A 19,294-nucleotide genomic window follows, 5' to 3' on the forward strand; every position below is an offset into this window, starting at 1 on the left:
GGGTACCCACCTGCCTCTCCAGGAGCAAAGTGATGAGACATATGTGCCTCTCTGTCTTCAGACTGCTTGAAACATGGAGCCAGCGGCTGAAATAGCTTGTTTAACAAGGACTGGATTTTTCCTCTCAATCACAGTTCTAAAGCTATCAGTTATTGAAAAGCTGATTTTCAAAGCACACACGAGAACAGCTTTTCTGTACAGCTGCAATGCTATTTAAATCTTCCATGAATATATCCACAAACCCAAGAAAATTCTAAGCTAAAATATTGCTCTTAGAGAGGACATAGTAAAATAATACCCTAGCAGGGAAAAAAAATCCAGGAAATGAAATCTGGTTGTTAATTTTAATACTGGAATTACAAAATTAGCCATACAGCTAGAAGAACACCTGAAGTCACTACTGAGAATTGTCAGCCTGACAGGCTTTCTTTGTGAGGCTCTTCTGTGGCCATTAGCTTGTCTGCCCCCACGGTCATTCTTTTTTTTTTTTTTTTTTTTTTTTTTTTGTCTTTTTGCTATTTCTTGGGCCGCTCCCTCGGCATATGGAGGTTCCCAGGCTAGGGGTCGAATCGGAGCTGTAGCCACCAGCCTACACCAGAGCCACAGCAACGCGGGATCCGAGCCGCGTCTGCAACCTACACCACAGCTCACGGCAACGCTGGATCGTTAACCCACTGAGCAAGGGCAGGGACCGAACCCGCAACCTCATGGTTCCTAGTCGGATTCGTTAACCACTGCACCACGACAGGAACTCCCTCCAAGGTCATTCTTAATAGGTCTCGAGATGTGGATGAACATCTTAGCCTCACTTTCTGCCATGATGGGGCTGGAAATGGATATAGAATAAGCAGAGTAAGGCAATGCTTTGGAAACACCAAACAGATTCATAAAAGGCAAGACCATCCTTGGAAAGAACTGACTACTTGAACGGTGGTCTCTCAGTGAATCTCAAGACCTTGTCTCCAGCATGACTGTGCCAGAATTCTCAGGAGCCCATTGGTGATCCTGGCAACACTACTGCCATGCTTTAATGCTTTTGATCATTCTCCTGCTATGATCACTCAGTTCCACTGCAAAGGTGTAGGCTGCCTTTGTAGCATTCTATAATGTTGGATACTTCTTTGACTTTCATCCAAGTGGAAACTTTTAGACTCTAGCTACATTGCAATCGGAATGTCCTTCATTTAAGACATTCGATTTCATCAAATTACCTCTCGAAAGACGTTATATTGAGTGTGAGTCACTATCATAAATATTTTGGAGCCATTCACTTGGAAACTGGTGATGAAAACAAGGTGACTATACCGAGGGAATTTCACTGAAATCACTGACCAAAGAAAAGCCATGATGAGAACTATTCTATGCCATCTAGTATTGCGTAGCTGTATGCTTCACTTTTGACATCTCTTAGCTCCTCTATAATAGGCTTTCCAGGTTGGAGCTAAATGAATGCTTTTTAACTTATTGATTTACTTCAAATAAAGAAACACCACAATATCCCCTGGATATAACAGGATGATGGTAAAATGTAAAGCAAGCGATCTACACAGCCTCAATACTTAGCACAATGCCTGGCACAAATTAGACAACAAGTATTTGTTGAATGAGTAAATGAATGCGTGTATGCTGAGACCCTCATGTTTATGAAAGACCTACTACACACCACGGCATTGAAAGCTCTACACAAATGTCTGGAGTCACCATGTGAACCCAAAGAATGAATAAAAAGCTCAGCAGGGCCAAAGAAAATTTGGATCTCATCCATATTCGAAAGCATGGTGGAATTAATAAATGAAAATTTAATGCCATTTCGAGTTCTAGCGATGCTGTGGAAGCCTGCTGGTCCCTGGGTTTTAAAATACTTTCCCAGCGTACAAAAATCAGAACTCTTTTTCTCATGTTGTTCCTTCTTTTGTTTCCATAGGAAACAGTGACTTCCAGGCATCCGAGATGACACAACACAGATTGCCAAATTGCATGCCACCCTGCAGTTGCCAAGGAGATAATGTATGTCATTCCTACAAATAACATGTTGCTCATGCCTTCATTTCCTTTATCTAGCTTTTGAAGATTATTCTTCGCCTGAACTGAATTCAGATAACGTTCACTGTGGACTGATGGAAACACGCCTTTTTTAAAAAATGTGTTTACCCTACTCCCCCAAGGCACTCGATTGCACCACACACACTGTCTGTGGAGGGTCTGGGCGTATTTCGTGCCCATTTTGGAACCAGTGATTCAGCAGTTTTCACCGGAAAATAAAGCATCCTGAATTCTGTCTGCTTGCGTTTTTAAGTAAGGGTCCAATTAAATCCACACCTGGCACTAATATATTCCAGTTTATTCCAGTTTAAAATGGCCTACCGCAAAAGCAGCTGTACTGTGTTGAATTTACATGGGGAGGAAAGAAAGGGAAGGAGAAAGCATGCAAGAAAGGCAAGGATGGAAGGAGTGAAGGAAGGAAAGAAAGAAGGGAGGAGGGGAGGATGGGAGGCAGGGACAAAATGGAGAAACTTATATTTATTGAGCACCTGCAGTATTCCAGATTAAACATCTGTAAGATGAACAAAGAGAATTAGAGAAATTTGAAGTCTTGGCTGACATCATTCCACTAGTGGTGGGTAGAGTCAATATTTTAACTTGAGCATGTCAGACTTAAAAGCACGTATGTTCCAGCTACCTAGTGCTGCATAATAAATCACCCCAAAGGATCATGGCTTTAAGCAACAGCAATCAGGTTAACACCTTCCTTTATGGGTTTGGAGGTTAGCTGGACTCAGCTAGGCAGATCTTATTCATTCAGCATCCCTCACATGGTTTCAGTCAAAGCAGCTGGTACTGGAGGCATCTCATTCACATACCTGCCACTGATGCTGGGACTGTCAGCCAGCATACCCTCCTGTGGTCTCTCTATGCACCGTGGGCTTCCTTACAGTATGGTGGCTGAGTCCAAGAAAGCAATTTTAAGAGATGCAGCCTCACAGTCATAAAGCAACACTTCTCCTGTGGTCACAGGTCCACCCAGGTTCAAGCGTGAAGGAACATTTGTCCACCACACATTGTGAGAAATGCACGTGGGATGGATGGCCAGTGGCAAGAGTTCTTATTGCAGCCATCTTCAAAAATGTTTTCTGGCACAACACAATTTTTGCCATATTCATTGATGCCTCAAAAACCCTGGGAGCCAGGCTTCACAGGCTCTTTTTGGTCTGCTTGGTGGAACACTTAGGAAGGGAACAGTTACAATGATCAGTCAAAAAGAGCAATGGAGCAACTTTTACTGTCAGCTTGATGAATTGTGAAAAAAATTGAACACTGAAATTAAGCTTTGGAATGAGTTTCTGATTAATTTTTTGTCCTTAACAGAAAGTCCCTTTTTACTCATGCATTGCCAATTTTCAAAACATTCAGATATCATAAACACTAACTTTCCACTAAAACTGTATTGTGGCATAATCATACATGTTAGCACTAACTATACAGTATTATCAAAAACTGCTTTTACCTAATGTAGGGTTTTGGTTCTTTTGGTCCTTGGGCAAATGGGAGTTTCCTACATGAATCAAATGAATTGTTGTTACCAGGGGTAACAAAGTCCACTTGGACATACGTTCTTGCCATCTTAATCTATCATCAATAGATCAGGTGACTTCTGGCTAATGTCTTTACCTTCTTAGTACTTGTTAAACTGGTCTAGTACTGAACCTAGCCAGGCTTGGGCCACGAACACACATCCAACAGATCTGAAACAGCCATCTGACCTCAAATCAATATCCAATGTGTCCTTTAACCATTAAAGTAATCACACATGTTTATCCTTTGAAAATATACCCAACTATTATCATAAACAAAGAGAACCTCAGAAAGAAAATAGGATATTGATGATGCAATACAAAGAAAGAACACCACAAAGACAATAAAGGAGTAAAGACAATCATCAGACTCCGCAAGTATTCAAGCTGGGGAAGCATTTTATGGTGAGCTTGTGAAGAAACAACAGCAATTGCAGTCATCTCATTGCTTGCCTTGCTGAGAATGTATGATGGTGCTCACTCTACTGTGCTGGCAGATTGGCCTGGAATAAACATATATCTAATGTCATTCTTGCTGAGATGAACAGCTCTACAATGAATCAGGTTATACTACTCAGTGCAAAATCAAGTCTATCAGGCAGAATCCCAGAATCCCAAACACAGAAGTGTTCTCTCCAGAACGTGACACTGTTATTTCTACCTCTCTCTTCCCAGAACAAGCCCAACATCTACTTTCATTCAAGCCAACACACAGGATGAAACTAGGATTTCCTCAAATTAGTGCTTCACAGAAAAAAAAAAAAAAAAAACCCTCAAAAATTGAAATGCTCAGGTAATGCACAAAGCAGTGCCCAGCAAGTGACATGGAAGAAAGGATATTCAATACTTCTTTCTATTTCTGATTTCACCCTACATATTTCAGCTCCAAATTTTACATCTTTCTGTAAAGTTTTTTTTCAAAAGAGGAAGAACGTCTGATAAAATTCCTGATAAAGTAACAGTATCTAACTTTTTTATATTATAGAACAATTAGCCTTCACCTTACACAAACTATGAAGATTTGAGATCCTTTTTACTTCTCTGTTTTCTTCATTGTTATGTGTCTTAGAACTTGGACGCTTTATAACACTGTGATTTCTAATACTGTGAGTGGCTAGTTCCACTTAATGGCTACAGAATGCCTGGATAGTAACCAGGAAGTTAACTGTAACCAGTAATTAACTCCAATTGTTTCATGAAACTCTGAAATCCCCTATGAATTGTCATTTTTAACCTTTAACTCCATTTTAATGTGTCTATTACAGTCATGTATTTCTAAAGTGCTATTTCTAGTCACATATTTCTAGACTTCTAGGAGACATTTTACTGAAATACATAAGCAAATTTTCAGTGCTAGAGGAAGACTGATTTTTTACATTTTCTCCATCATTAAGGTAACTATCCACTCTCTTGGTCAAGCTGTGATACTTTTGTCCAGAACAAATATTTACTGGTAGGTCACAAAGAAAATAGGCATATACTGGGGTAGTTTCAGGCAGTGGCAAAGTCAACCTATACATGATACATTAATTGAAAAAAATAATAAAAATTTCCAACTCGAAGATCACATAGAAAAAAAAACCTGCATGTTTCCCTGAAAAAAATGATTTTTAAATCTTCCCAAAGTCTATACAACTGGATGCTTCAATACACTTCTTTTAAAGTATATGTAGTAATGAATTTGATAAAATAAATTTGGCAATGGTACAAACCCTTTGCAAAAGTGTCAAAATGAATGGTTTATGGAATTTTGAGAGACGAATGCAATTCAATAAAGAAAGACTGGGGGAAAATAAGAGAAAAGAACTTGAATGTTGAAAGCTACTAAAGGAGAGAGTCTGTTTTTTTTTTTTAATTAAAAAACCAACAGGATTCTCCCTCTAAAATCTCCTTCTATTTTTATGAATTGCTCAGGGATACTAATATGACTTTCTGTCAGCAGATCAAGTCTCCATTGACCACAATCTATTTCAGTCCTGAAATGCATTCTTGTTCTGTGGATAATAGGTAACCTCCTTGCTGCCATTTTTAGATCAGCCCGTTGGCAAACATTAAGCAGAAAGCATGTTCACATTTTCAGGATCAGCTCAGGCTGTAGCAAAGTGGGTTTCTTGCTTGCAGAAGCAGCAAGAGTGAGCTCAGCACAGGGAAAAGTGCCTGTTGAAGCTCCTCATCTGTACAAGCCTCAGTGGCTTCAAGTCAGAATCAAATAAACAAACCAATGAAACTGGCACAGAGAATATGCCCCCATCAGCCCCAGGCACCAGGAGTACAACTCCCAGGCTGGGATATTCTCAGCTCCAAACTCCATCTCTGTCTTGAAGACAAATAAACTAATAAATGTTAAAAATGATAATCACAGGGTGAGAAGAAGAATGTATACATATGTATGACCAGATCCCTTTGCTGTAGAGCAGAAATTGAGAGAACAGCGTAAATCAACTATAATAGAAAAAATAAAAATCTTAAAAAAATAAAAATAAGTAAACATGCTAATCACTATAATCACTAGCACAATTTCTTACTAATTCCCTGTTTTGTTGTCAAAAGGAGGCAGCTAATAAAGGAAATGATAAGTCAGATCTTGGCCTCGTCTTCACTTCAAAAGGCCATTGTGATTTCCTAAAAATTGTTTGTAACCAGAAAAATAACAGTATTTTTATAAGCCTCAACCAAATAAAACCTGGGTTTTCTCAAAACAAATCCCAGGCTCCTCCTTTCTTCATGGAAGGGGCAGCCAGTGAAGGTCAAGTGCCCAGTTGTCCACTCATCACTGCTTGTCCACACGTCTTTAGTCAAGGATCTGCTCTGCAAGAGCAGCAAGTTATTATACATTTTCCAGCACTTGCTCACTTTCCAGGGAAGCACCTTGCAAGCTCCATGGAGGCCTCCTTTTTCTCACCTTCCAAGAAGGATGCCCTTCCCAGGGCTTCTCCTTTCAAACCAGTGTTCAGAAGAGTATTGAATGGATCCCTTTTTTCATGTGCACCCAGAGACCATTTCCTTGTTTTCTAGGTGTAAAGAGCAGAGTTGGGCATGACTCTTATCTCCCATGTAGTAGTCCATCTATGTAAGATACAGAAATAACCCAAACCATAAAACCAAGAGTCAAAAGCACAGACAGTGAAAGGGCAGAGATAGGTGCTCCTCCCTTGGGAAGAATTCTGAAGAAACCAGGTAATTTCAGGTCAAGGACTGTATTATCCAGATTTCCTTCAGTAATCCCAAAGGTTTGGGTGTGTGCATGGGCTTCAAATACAAAAAAGCAATGCTGGAATGGGATTATGGGAATTCCCTCTGCTATTGTTGTCATCTAGGACTTCTCTTCCCTGTCACTATTAGTAGTAGTAATATTGTGCAAGAGACCACATCACATTCATTCTTTCATTCTTTGACTCAGTCAACAAATACTGGATGGGCATTTCCTGGGTGCCAGGCTCTGTGTTAAGCAATGGAGTTATAGTTTGAATTCTTCAAAATGCTTTCTTTAAAAAAAAATCTGTTCAATAGACTAATCCCAGATGTATTATATTCATTTTGTTTTGAAAAGTTGCCTTTCTGCTCTTTGGATACAGTGTTCTCACCACCTTTTGCTGGGTCCTCTTTGCAAATGTTCATTCTCAAATATCAACAACCTGCCAAAGAAAAAGTGTAGATGTGCTAAGTGGTGGGGGACCTTCTTCTTCCATACCTCCTCCCTTTCTCTGATATTTTCATGGGACAATTTTTTACTTTCAAGTCACCCTCCGTATCCACATTAAGCTGACTGGACTTAGCAAAAACTTTTTGGGAGGCAAAAAGAGAAAGCACTCACAGGGAAACTAACCCCCCACACTCATCTTCACACTCCCATTCTCCGTCTTGAATCCCCTAAAGACAGACTGTTCTCTGACTATGGAACCTACAACTGCTTCAATTAGCTGAAAAAGTAAAAGTGAATTTAAAAGTTTGCTTTAGCCAAACTACTCCCAAAAGAGAGACAGCTGGAGAATTCACTGGACTGCATGGTTAAGAAGTCATGAGATTGCAGAGAACAAAGAAATGCCCATGCTGCTAGTTTTCAAAATAAATAGGTAAATAAAAATAAAGTCAAGGACATCCCATCATTGCTCAGTGAAAAGAGATCTGGCTAGCATCCATGAGGATGCAGGTTCGATCCACGGTGTTGCTCAGTGGGTTAAGGATCCGACGTTGAGTGAGCTGTGGTGTAGGTCATAGACAAGGCTTGGATCCCCTGTTACTCTGGCTGTGGTATAGGCCAGCAGCTACAGCTCAGATTTGACCCCTAGCCTGGAAACCTCCATATGCCATGGGTACAGCCCTAAAAAGACAAGACAAAAAAAAAAAAAAAAAAAAAAAAAAAAGTCAAAATTCAATAAAGAACAAATGAAGGAGAAAGCAAAGAATCTCATGGAATAAATACGCAAGAGGAATGTGAAAATCCAGGCTTACTAATAAAAGCAGCCAAAGAGACTTTGGAAAAGACTGCTATTCAAACAAAGAAGATAGGCAGGGAGGGTCAGAATCTCTGGAATATGAGGTGCTAGTAAATATTAAGAAAAACATACCATAATACTCAATCTGAGTAGAAAAGGCCCTCTCCTTATATTGACCAAAATACATCATAATTCCTTCGACCAAAGATGTTTTGATGCATAATATCCTCTAATTCATTTAAATGAGAAGAAGTAAGTAATACTCAAACTGACATGTCTTGAAACTTCTAAATCATCTGCCGAGTGAAAAGCTGGAGATTTAGCAATGTATATTAGGTTGTGGGAAAATTAGCCCCTCAAAATAGCAGAAGGGAAATTGGCAGCTTAGTCAAATAAACCAGAAGGAATGACTAGTCTTACTCAGTAGCTTAGGGAAGAGAACTTGCTGGGAAACACAGCTAAACATTGAAGGAATTTCTTTCCATGGTCTGTATATTTTTGAAGCTGACTAAATATTTTTTTTCCTTCCAAAAAGAAATGCTAGCCCACTCACATTGCTAATACAGAAAAAGATCACTAGATTAATACTAACTGGAAACACCATTAAGAAGAAAATGTTGATAACAAAATTTCAGGAGAGGAAGTAGAGTTCTTTTATAAATTGCTGTCCCCACACCTGAGCATTGATCTCGTTTATACCAGGAATGAAATCATCAGTATGTATTTCTTGAGCACCTCTAGGTTCTTAGCAAATCTGTGCCAGATGTGCTACAGAAGGAACGGAGTAAATGGAGAAGTAATGAAAATTCCAACAATGCAGTGTTAGTTTATTAATTATATAGCAATTCTAGAGTGATCCTTAAACTAGCTCCTAAATGTCACAATCCAAATTAATGATGTCTACAGTAATGAGCAGGCTCATTTCTTTTATCTGTTTTATCTCTTTTATCTGTTGATTATCAGTAAAATACCCTCACTGCCAGGCTGCATTCTCCCATCAGCTCCTGGGAGATGTTTTATGTCTCTTGGTCTCTCAGAACACCTATTCCTCTTGATTATTTACATCGCTATACTCTATCAACTGACGTAATCCAAATTCATTTAGGGCAAACATTATCTGTTGAAATTCTTTAAAATTTCCCTCAGCACCTTTATGATGGAATTCTTTTGAACATGTATATAGTAAATAAATATTGTTAATTGACTATATGAATGCCTGCCAAAGCAAAAAATAAAAGTAATACTTTATTTAACATTTTTTAGATGTTTAAAATGTCAAAATATCAGGAAAACTCTGGATAAGTCTATAGTTGAAATGACTCTGGGAAATCAATTGATTCTTAACCTCAAGAAAATCCACAAATGTTTTATGTCAAGCTAGAGATTTGGGAGATATGGCTAATTTTCTGAGGCTTTGGGTTCTTTGTAAACTAAACTACCAGCTAAGGGATATGGCTTGTTCATAAATGAGATAGAATTTTATAGGAGGGCTTACACTTTCAACAAGATGAACATTAAGACAACCTTCAGGGAGTTCCCTTTATGGCTCACAGGTTAACAAATCTCACTAGGAACCATGAGGATGCAGGTTTGATCCCTGGCCTCACTCAGTGGGTTCAAGATCCGCCATTGCCATGAGCTATGGTGTAGGTTGCAGACATGGCTCAGATTCTGCGTTGCTGTGGCTGCTGCGTAGGCCAGCAGCTGTAGCTCCAATTCGACCCCTAGCCTGGGAACTTCCATATGCCTTGAATGTGGCCCTAAAAAGGAAAAAGAAAAAAAAAAAAAAACAAACCTTCAGAAAAATAAGGATTGAGGTGGGCAGTGAGTAAATGTGGGAGGCACAGCAGAGGGTCAGTAGTGTTGGTTATAATGTAGGGGCAGCAATTTCTGGGGTAGTGAACTTGGATTTCAGAGCCAGACTCTGTGAGTTTAAATCTTAGCAGATGTGTGACTGGATAAATCACTTAGGCTTCTCTGTGCCTCAATTCTTCATCTATGAAATAGGATGAGGATGGGACAGGACTGCTATGCCAATTATATGAGTTAGTAGATGTAAAATATTTAAAATACTCGCATTCAAAATCTATGGGATGCTGCAAAAGCAATTTTTAGAGGGACGTTCATAGCAATACAGGCCTTCTTCAAAAAAGAAGAAAAATCTCAAATCAACTTAACCTACCACCTAAAAGAATTAGAAAAGGAAGAAAAAACGAAACCTAAGTCAGCAGAAGGAAAGAAATCATAAAGATCAGCGAGGAAATCAATAAAACAGAAATTCAAAACAATAGAAAAAAATCAATAAAACCATGAGCTGGTTCTTTGAAAGGATAAAATACTCTCTGGTGTTTACTGAACACAGGATCAGTTGATGCTCTTATTGCTGTTGAAACAGTACGGATTTTTGCAGTATGGATTTAGCTTGAATATTTAATAATCAGTAAAGTAATCTGACTCAGAGAATCAAAAAAGTATCACCCCCCCCCCTTGAATCTATTCTTAACTAACGTAAGCATATGTTAAAAAGTATAGCATAGCAAGCTGGCATTAGTTATGGATAGTGAATGAGTTTGTAGTCATACAGATTTTTAAATTAGAAGGGAATATGGATATCATCTTGTTTAACTTCATCATCCAGCTGACAGAAAAATGCAACCTCAAATATTGGGTTGTGTGATCAAACCTACATTGGAAAACTGAGTCAAAAAAACAAAAACAAACAAACAAACAAACAAAAACAAAAACAAAACAAAAAAAACCCTTAATGTTGCCTGTTTTCTGTCAGTGAAAGATAGCATCGTGCATCTGAAAGCAACCAAAATACTTCACCAAGGCTCTGTTTCTTCAATCACAAAACTGTGTATAACACAGCAACTCATCTTGGGGCATATTGTGGAGAATAGAGAAAACATAGATAAAGCTACTAGCACAATATATATATGGCACATAGAAGATACTAAAGTAACAGTAATGATGATTATGGTGACAAGATACCTCCCCATATTCTATATATTATGTATATACACTTCACAGCTTCTTCCTTTGCCATGATATCTGTGAGTATAGAATGCATGAAAAATAAATGGATATGTTTACTATTTAATCTATAGCCATACCATAACACACACAATCCTACACTGTATTGTACTAGATGCATTATACAAGATGCCTTATTACTTCCTTGAGCACTGGTTAATATATCTAGCCTCCCTGATGCAGAATTAAAGTTATGGCATTTCCGCATCTAGAGGAGAAAAGAGCCTAAATTTTTACTTATGACGCTAATGTTGGCATTTTTCTTCCCACGTGATATTAGTACCAATAATTTCCGAGATAGGTACAATATTGCTTCAATAAGCTACTAAAATTGATTGCTTCTCTTCCTTTTGTCGCTTTGAATGATATCCCTTCCCTCGTCACTTTTGCATTTCAAAGGCTAATTTGAAGTCTCAGCTTCACTCTCTCTGATATGATTTATCATCACCCTCTCTACCTTTCCTTCACAGCCTTTTTATTATTTAACTATTTGAAGTTAATTGTTAAATGTCAGCCTCCCCACTACCCACAGATCTACAAAGGAAGTACACACGGTATTCTCAGCCTATGGACACTTACTAGGTACCTCATAAAAAATAGCCGTAAATATAATAGGTTCCCAGACTATAACTGGATGTATAGATCCAATATATTTTAGCAGGTAGGTCTAAGGTAGTAGTGCATCTTTGAGAGTAATATAAGCTATATTACTATAAGCATGATTATGTTATTCTAAAACCAGGACTCAGACCACAATTCCACATACTACATGTAGTCCCTTACAAGAATAATAGCCTGCCGCTTTCACTAGACTAATTCCCAGGTTTTGTCTTTGAATCCTCAGTGCCTTGCATGGTGAGTGGCACATAGCAGTTGCTCTGTAAACAACTGCTAAATCCCTAGCTGAGATGTTCTCTCTTGCTTTAGCAAAATGACGATTTCTCATGCATCAGAACATGACACATAAAACTAACAGGTGAAAAACATGATGGAAAAGGAAACATAATGCTGATATTCTTGACACTCAAATCATAGAGTTTGATAAATGTACAATTAAACAATTACTCATTGCCGAAAGAGCATTACTAACTACAGAACATTCTGCACTGAAAAAGGTATGGCTTCGGGGAGGTACAATTTATATAAGATTTAAAGAATGTCATTAAACTACTGTCACCAACACACCGAAATGTCAAGTGAACTGACAGTATTGCTTCGTGTCCTTGTTCAAACTGCCAAGGAAAGAGATTTTAAACTAAGTTAAGAAATGTAAGAGATAAAGACAAATGAAAAAATGAAATTTTTTTTCATGTGGCTTAAACTATTTAAAGAACAGCACTTCTAAGAGGAGTATTGAGAATGATTGAAATAGAAATTTGAAACTGCCCTAGTTTGTAGACCCTGTTGGAAAGGACTGGACCTTGTGTATTACCAACCACTGGGAAATCAATGCATTTTACATGGATGTCGCTCTCAGGCACTGAGACCTCGGTAAGTGAGCTGGCTAAAACGACCAAAACAACAAACTATGCTTTCCTCATAATAGCTGCACTTGTAGATTTACTGAGGCTTTTTGTTCGATATTTTTTGTTTTCAGAGCATCCTCCTCAGTTCCATTAGTCAAACCCAACTGCTGACAAGTGTGTCTCAGAATGAGTATCTGCTGTTTTCCAGCCTCACTGAGACCAGGCTCTAGCTCACTACTTCACATCTGCCTGTTATATTTACTATGATAAGGAAGAATTTTACATAAAATACAGCTGTTTTGGGAAATTGGTGATAAACATATTGGCTTTTTGAGGCACTACATTTCCCATTGTTGGATTCCTATTGGCTCTTTATAATAAACAACTGTGACTATAAAACACTGTGCTATGTGCTGTATGGGAAGAAAAAATGAAGCCATAATCAATTTTATTAGGAGCTCACCATCTACCCAGGTAAACAGAGCAATGAAACAACTGATGCAAAATACTTCAGGATATTATAAGTGAAAAACTATGTGATGCATACTTTAAATGTTGAAGATGCTCAATGAAATGAAGGATAATAATAAACCACAGCTACGATAATCATCAGGGAGATGTCAATCAAAACCACAATGAGATATCATCTCACATTTGTCAGATGGCTATCATCAAAAAGACCACAAATAACAAATGCTGCAGAAGGTGTGGCTAAAAGGCAACCCTGTACATACTTGTTGGGAATGTAAATTGGAATAACCACTGTGGAAAACAGTATGGAGCTTCCTCAAAAAACTGAAAATAGCATTACCATATGATCTAGCAGTTCCACTCCTGAGCATATAACCAAAGGAAACAAAAACACTAATTTGAAAAGATACATGCACCCCAATGTTCATAGCAGCAGTATTTATAATAGCCGAGATATGGAAGCAACCTAAGTGTCTATCAATAGATTAATGTCTATCTCTATTCAGCAGTAGAAATAAGCATTGCCATTTGCAACAACACGGATAGATTCGGAGGGTATTACATTTAGTAAAATAAGTCATACAGAGAAAGACAAATACAGTATGTTATAACATATATGTAGAATCTGAAAATATAAAACGAATGAATATAACAAAATAGAAATAGATTCACAGATACAGATAATGATTGGGGACCAGTGGGGAGAGGGGAGGAGAGAAGGGGAAGATAGAGGTAGGGCATTAAGAGGTACAAACTACTATGCATAAAATAAATAAGTTATAAGGATATATTACACAGCACAAGGAATATAGCCAATATTTTAGAATAACTTTAAATGAAATATAATCTATAAAATATTGAATTACTGTGTTTGCACACATGAAACTAATATAGTAAATCAACTATACTTTAAAAAATAATAATCGCAGCTATTATTTACTGGGTAGTAAGCACTGTACTATATACTTTACAAGTGTGATGTAATTTTATCCCCAGTATCAGCCTTTCCAGTAGATTCTATCATCACTCTCATTTTGTAGATGTAGATTCTTGACACCACATTTTTGAGATCCTTGAGTTCAGTCAAAATGATCCTCAGAAGGGAAACAGGGCTAAAGTTAGACTTTGAACAATGGATAATAGAGAAGGAGATTCTCATGAATGCACTCGAATTATTGAACCAAGATGTATCCTTAATTATCTATATATTCTTTTTAATATCATCTTTTTTCTTAAAGACTCTAAGGAGAGAAAATAGCTCTTTAATTTTACAAATATCCTTGTTAAGAATCCATGAACACTTAAAAATTGAGAAGTTCATGAAGAATAGTTAACAGTGAGAGGGAAACAGACAAAGAAGTTAGGTAGATGTGAATGGAAAGATGCCCAGAGGAGAAGTATGCACTTGTAGTTCAAAAAAAATTAAGTCATCACTATCAAGGATAGGAAACAGTGTCTCACTATGGAAATTTTCCACCTGTCTAAACTTGAGCTTATTAGCTTCTTCATTACATGTGCTCGACTGCTCTTCTCTATCCTAGTAAATGATGCCACCACCATCTATCTCATTCCTCGTTTCCTTCACTCAGTTTTTCTCATCAGTCACTAAGGCTTGGGATTGAAAGGTATGGGGTTTGCTGGCCCAGCCCTGCCACTTACCAAATAGATAACTTTGGGCAGATAACTCAATTCCTAACTATCGATTTCCTCATTGGTAAAACATGGATAAAAGTAGAACATATAATACAGGTTGTTAGAATTAAATTAACAACACAATGTCTTTAGAAGTTCTTGTAACTGGCACATAAAAATCATTCAGAATATTTTGCTATCATTATTTGGTCATAGAAATATGAACAACAAGACTGTGTTGAGCCCATTGTTTTATACATACATATTATGTATACATTCTAATGTCTATAGTTATAGACATAACCATAAATCAAATACTATAAAGTAGCGTTCAAGGAACAAGTATTGCATTTAGGCCTATCTGAATTGAATTAAATATTGGGTTTACCATATTTTAGTTGTGTTATATTGACTCTATCGCTTAATAACTTCAAGCCACAGCTGCTTCATCTATAAAATCGTTATTGTGAGCTTGAAATTAAGTAGCACATGTAAAGCACATCACATAGTATCTGGCACAATTTAAAAGTCCAAATAATTTTGGTCATCACATTATTGGATTTTTTCACAGGATACACATGCATGCATTAGTGCTTCCTTTCTAACTGAACAAGGACTACAAAATATATTTTCAGTTGATTTTTTTAAAAGTGATTTTATTAAGAAATCTCTTAATTTTATTTTATAGTTATTTCTTTTCATTACCGGCATCAGTGGGAGAGTAAGTACTCTAAGAAGTAGCAAAGGTATAGAAGATAGAACCACTAGAACAGAGCTCATTTTAAATATTGCAAGAACAGAGAGAAAAGCAGAATTATGATAATGCTGAGGAGAAACAAAACAGCTGCTTTTCCTCCGTAAATGCCTAAAGACATACTTAAGCTGCCCTGACTGTAGCTCCTCTTAGATTCTGCCAATCAGCCTTTTCTCCTTGCTTCATGAATATTCCATACACCATAAGCTTTCAAATTCCCAAGGAATAAAAATGGTCACCATAAACCTCAGCCAGGCTGTTAACAGTCCATAGGTCACATATGATGACAATGAATCAAACCACTAGTGAGATTACCCAAAGGACTATTGAATTATCAAGTTCTGTGCAGACTGAAGGCAATTGCAAATGAGTTTAAACACATTTTAAAGAAAGGCAATATCATTCAAATAAGCAAATAGCCATAGGAGTTGGAACGTATCTTAGAATTAGCAAATTTCAGTTGTTTGATTAGAATCTCTACAGAAACTCCAAACTTTCTAAGATTATTAGAATATTTCCTTCCAGTAACATCTTTTAAAATTTTGCTCTTAACACACATTTTTCCCCTTCTTGATTTCCTTCTCCTGATTTATATATATTTCTCTCTCTCTCTCTCCCTTCTTTAATTGTAATGTGTAGTTAAACTTCAAAGTCAAATTTAGTATTGAAATTATTCAATGCCAACTTACACTCCAAAGACAGCTGTGCTCTGGCAGCAATATGTACTCTGGAGGATGGGTGGACCCACCCATTAATCCCTGTCCTTAAAACATAAATATTCTCCAAGTAAATTGCTGTGGAGATCGAAGTTATAATATACATATATACGTAGTTACACACTGTAGAAGACATGAAACATATGATGGACATTTTGAACTAGATTTGTTATGAACTCCTTCCAATCCTTAAATACTATGTCTCTATGTCCTTCACAAATTCCATCTTCTTAATCTTGGTTATGGCCATTTACATGCAGCATGTAGCCCATGCTGCCAAGAAGAGCTGATGAACCAGAGTGAACTTAACCAACAGAATGTATTCAACCAAGCATTCACCAGTCATGGCAATGGCTGTAGCAAAGACATAGGTTTCGAGGAGCTACTGGTTCTGCAGAGCAGTTTTACACTGATTAAGTGCTACTTTCAAGTATTTATAATATTATAATGCTAGTGCAAGGAGTCTCATTGCCTTGCAAAAATGAAACGACCACTACAACAACTCATCATAAAACAGAAAAAAACTACACATATAAAATGTCTTCAAATGCAGAATCTCGAGAGTTGAGCAATCCTGGAGTTGAGGGGAGTTAATGGCTACAGGGAAGAATCAGTATATTTTATAATTTAAACAGTATTAGAAAATCAAAAGTTGAAATATGTTGTTTTAAAACTTAAAGATAACCACTGTTATATAATAATATGTTATACAGCTTCCAGAGTACACGAGAAAAGAAATAGGAAGTTTTAGCAATAAAAATATATTATAAAAAATAATATTAAGGAAGAATGTAAAAATAATAAAATCAGACCAAATAGAATTCAAGGGGCATTACATGGAACCTACCCAAAAAAGTTATTTTATTATTAAATTCATAGTGATATAAAAATAGAGCTGTTATAAATCTTTATATGTTGAATGTCATAGCATCAAAATGCATGGAACAAAAAATATTTAAAATGCAAAACAACCAACATGATCTCATAATATTTGTGAGAGAATTTTTATATCTTTTCTGATACTTGAACAAAGTGACTTATTTAGATGGTGAAATAATAAGGTTTCAAGTAAAATTAATTTAACAAATAACAGTCAACCCCTTTCAAATGCCCATCAAACATTTATAAACTTTTAGAGTAACTCAGGGCACAATGAAAATATCAAGAACATTAAAATATGCACAGGTAACATTTCTAGACATAAAGTGATAGAACTGAAAATATAAGGGAGCTAAATAAACAAAGTCCCATTCAGAAACTTTAATATTATCCTCCGAATAATTCTGAGCTTGTAAAGGAAAAAAGCAGCATAATTGCAGAATATTTAGCAAATAATTGCAACATTTCAAAAGTTATGAATTATGGCCAAAAGCTGTATGCAATGGAAATCTCATTACAGCAAAGAGGACTCTATTATTAAATAAGAAACACTGAAAATAAATTAATAAGAACTAAACTTAAGAAGCCAGAAAAAGTAACAAAATTAACCTGCAGAAGGATGAAACTCGCATGTTCATTGCAGCTCTGTTCACAATAGCCAAGACATGGAAACAACCCAAATGTCCATCGACAGATGATTGGATTAGGAAGATGTGGTATATATACACAATGGAATACTCTTCAGCCATAAGAAAGAACAAAATAATGCCATTTGCAGCAACATGGATGGAACTAAAGACTCTTATACTGAGTGAAGTAAGTCAAAAAGAGAAAGAAAAATACCACATGATATCACTCATATCTGGTATCTAATATACAGCACAAATGAACCTTTCCACAGAAAAGAAAATCATGGACTTGGAGAATAGACTTGTGGTTGCCAGGGGGAGGGGGAGGGATTGGGAGCTTGGCGTTAACAGATGCAGACTATTGCTTTTGGAAACGATTAACAGTGAGATCCTGCTGTGCAGCACTGAGAACTATGTCTAGATACTTACAACGGAGCATGACAATGGGAGAAAAAAATTACGTATACATGTGTGTGTAACTGGGTCCCCATGCAATACAGTGGGGAAAAAAAAGTGTGTTGAGGGAAATAACAATAAAAAATAAATTAAATAAATAAATAGATAAATAAAATAAATCATAAGTCAATAGTTAGAAAGAAACAGTAAAGTTAATAAATAAATCCAAGATAACTTTTTAAAAGGAAGAATAAATGGAATTCTACAAAAGCTTCAACACAACAAAGCACAACAAATGAAACAACGAACAACAATAAAATGGAGAAAGGGCATAAAATTACCTATGGGGAATGGGGAAGATAATGAAACTGTAAATAATCTTCTTTTAATTGAAAATAATATACAAAATTCATTATAATAATTTTGACCATCTCGGTAAAACTGATTCCTTTAGCGATGTAAGCTTTACAAACTTCATTAATCTCTCGTGCGCTGTTCTTAGAGAATCAGTGCCCAGAGCCTTGTGGGAGGAGAGCTATAAACAGCAGGACCCTCAACAGTTCATTCCTGTCTGATCTGCTCTCCTCTCCTGCCACCTTCCCTCGGAGGACTTCGCTGACCACCTGGATTCTGAACTGAATCTCACCCACGACAAGGCCCCAGCATTTCCTTCCCACCATCAGAGCACCATCACCACCTAACACATCTAGTGTTTTATTACATAGTTGTGTTTTTATTGTCTGCCTCCCCGTCCTACATACTTAAATATAAGCCTCACAGAGTAAGATATGTGCCAGGGGCTTTGGTTCTCAGACCATAAACAGTGCGTGGCGCATCAGTGGTACAACGTGTATATTTGTTGAATGAGTGGGAAAAAAAAAATGAATGAATGCATGGGATGGGTTAGAACCGAAGGAGAAGAAAGCTGATGATTCACAAACTTTATATACACTTTGATTGGGAGACAAAGGGGTTTTCGACTACCATTTGTGGCAACTACAATACGGCTGTACATACATGACCACAGACACTGTGCCGATGCTAGAAAGACGCCGAATCGAGTGAGAGAGAGAGAGAGAGAGAGAGGAAGAAAAAGAGAGCAGAGTGTCAGAGGAAGAGGAGGAGAAAGAAGAGGAGGAGGAGGTGGGGGAGGAGGGGGTGACTGCTTTCTCATTTTCATGATGATCTTGCTATTTTTGTACGACTGGCATCCACGAGGGAAAAGCCATCTTCCTTTTTTTTTTTTTTTTTTTTTTTTTAAATCACAGAACCACTTATGTGCCCAAATGTAAATTATAGTAACTGTT

General features: G+C 37.1%; 1 protein-coding gene across 5 annotated transcripts in view; it reads right to left on the reverse strand.

Moving 5' to 3' along the window:
• The window catches only part of GABRA4 (gamma-aminobutyric acid type A receptor subunit alpha4), a 100,235-nt gene that overhangs the window by 19,049 nt on the left and 61,892 nt on the right, over positions 1 to 19,294 (reverse strand). For 2 of the 5 annotated variants that reach the window (XM_084971951.1, XM_084971948.1), the window contains one exon: positions 3,954 to 7,207. The exons of the other annotated variants lie outside the window; for them this stretch is intronic. In XM_084971951.1, coding sequence (XP_084828077.1) covers positions 7,193 to 7,207 — 15 coding nt within the window. In that variant the 3' untranslated portion in view covers positions 3,954 to 7,192. Of the gene's footprint in view, positions 1 to 3,953; positions 7,208 to 19,294 lie in introns of those variants that run through there. 5 annotated transcript variants of the gene reach the window in all.

This window comes from Sus scrofa, chromosome 8, assembly GCF_054392235.1.
Source record: "Sus scrofa isolate SSC_HxYL_T2T_F1_AM1 chromosome 8, Sscrofa_HxYL_maternal_Yorkshire_Landrace_v2.0, whole genome shotgun sequence".
Lineage (NCBI taxonomy): Eukaryota > Metazoa > Chordata > Mammalia > Artiodactyla > Suidae > Sus > Sus scrofa.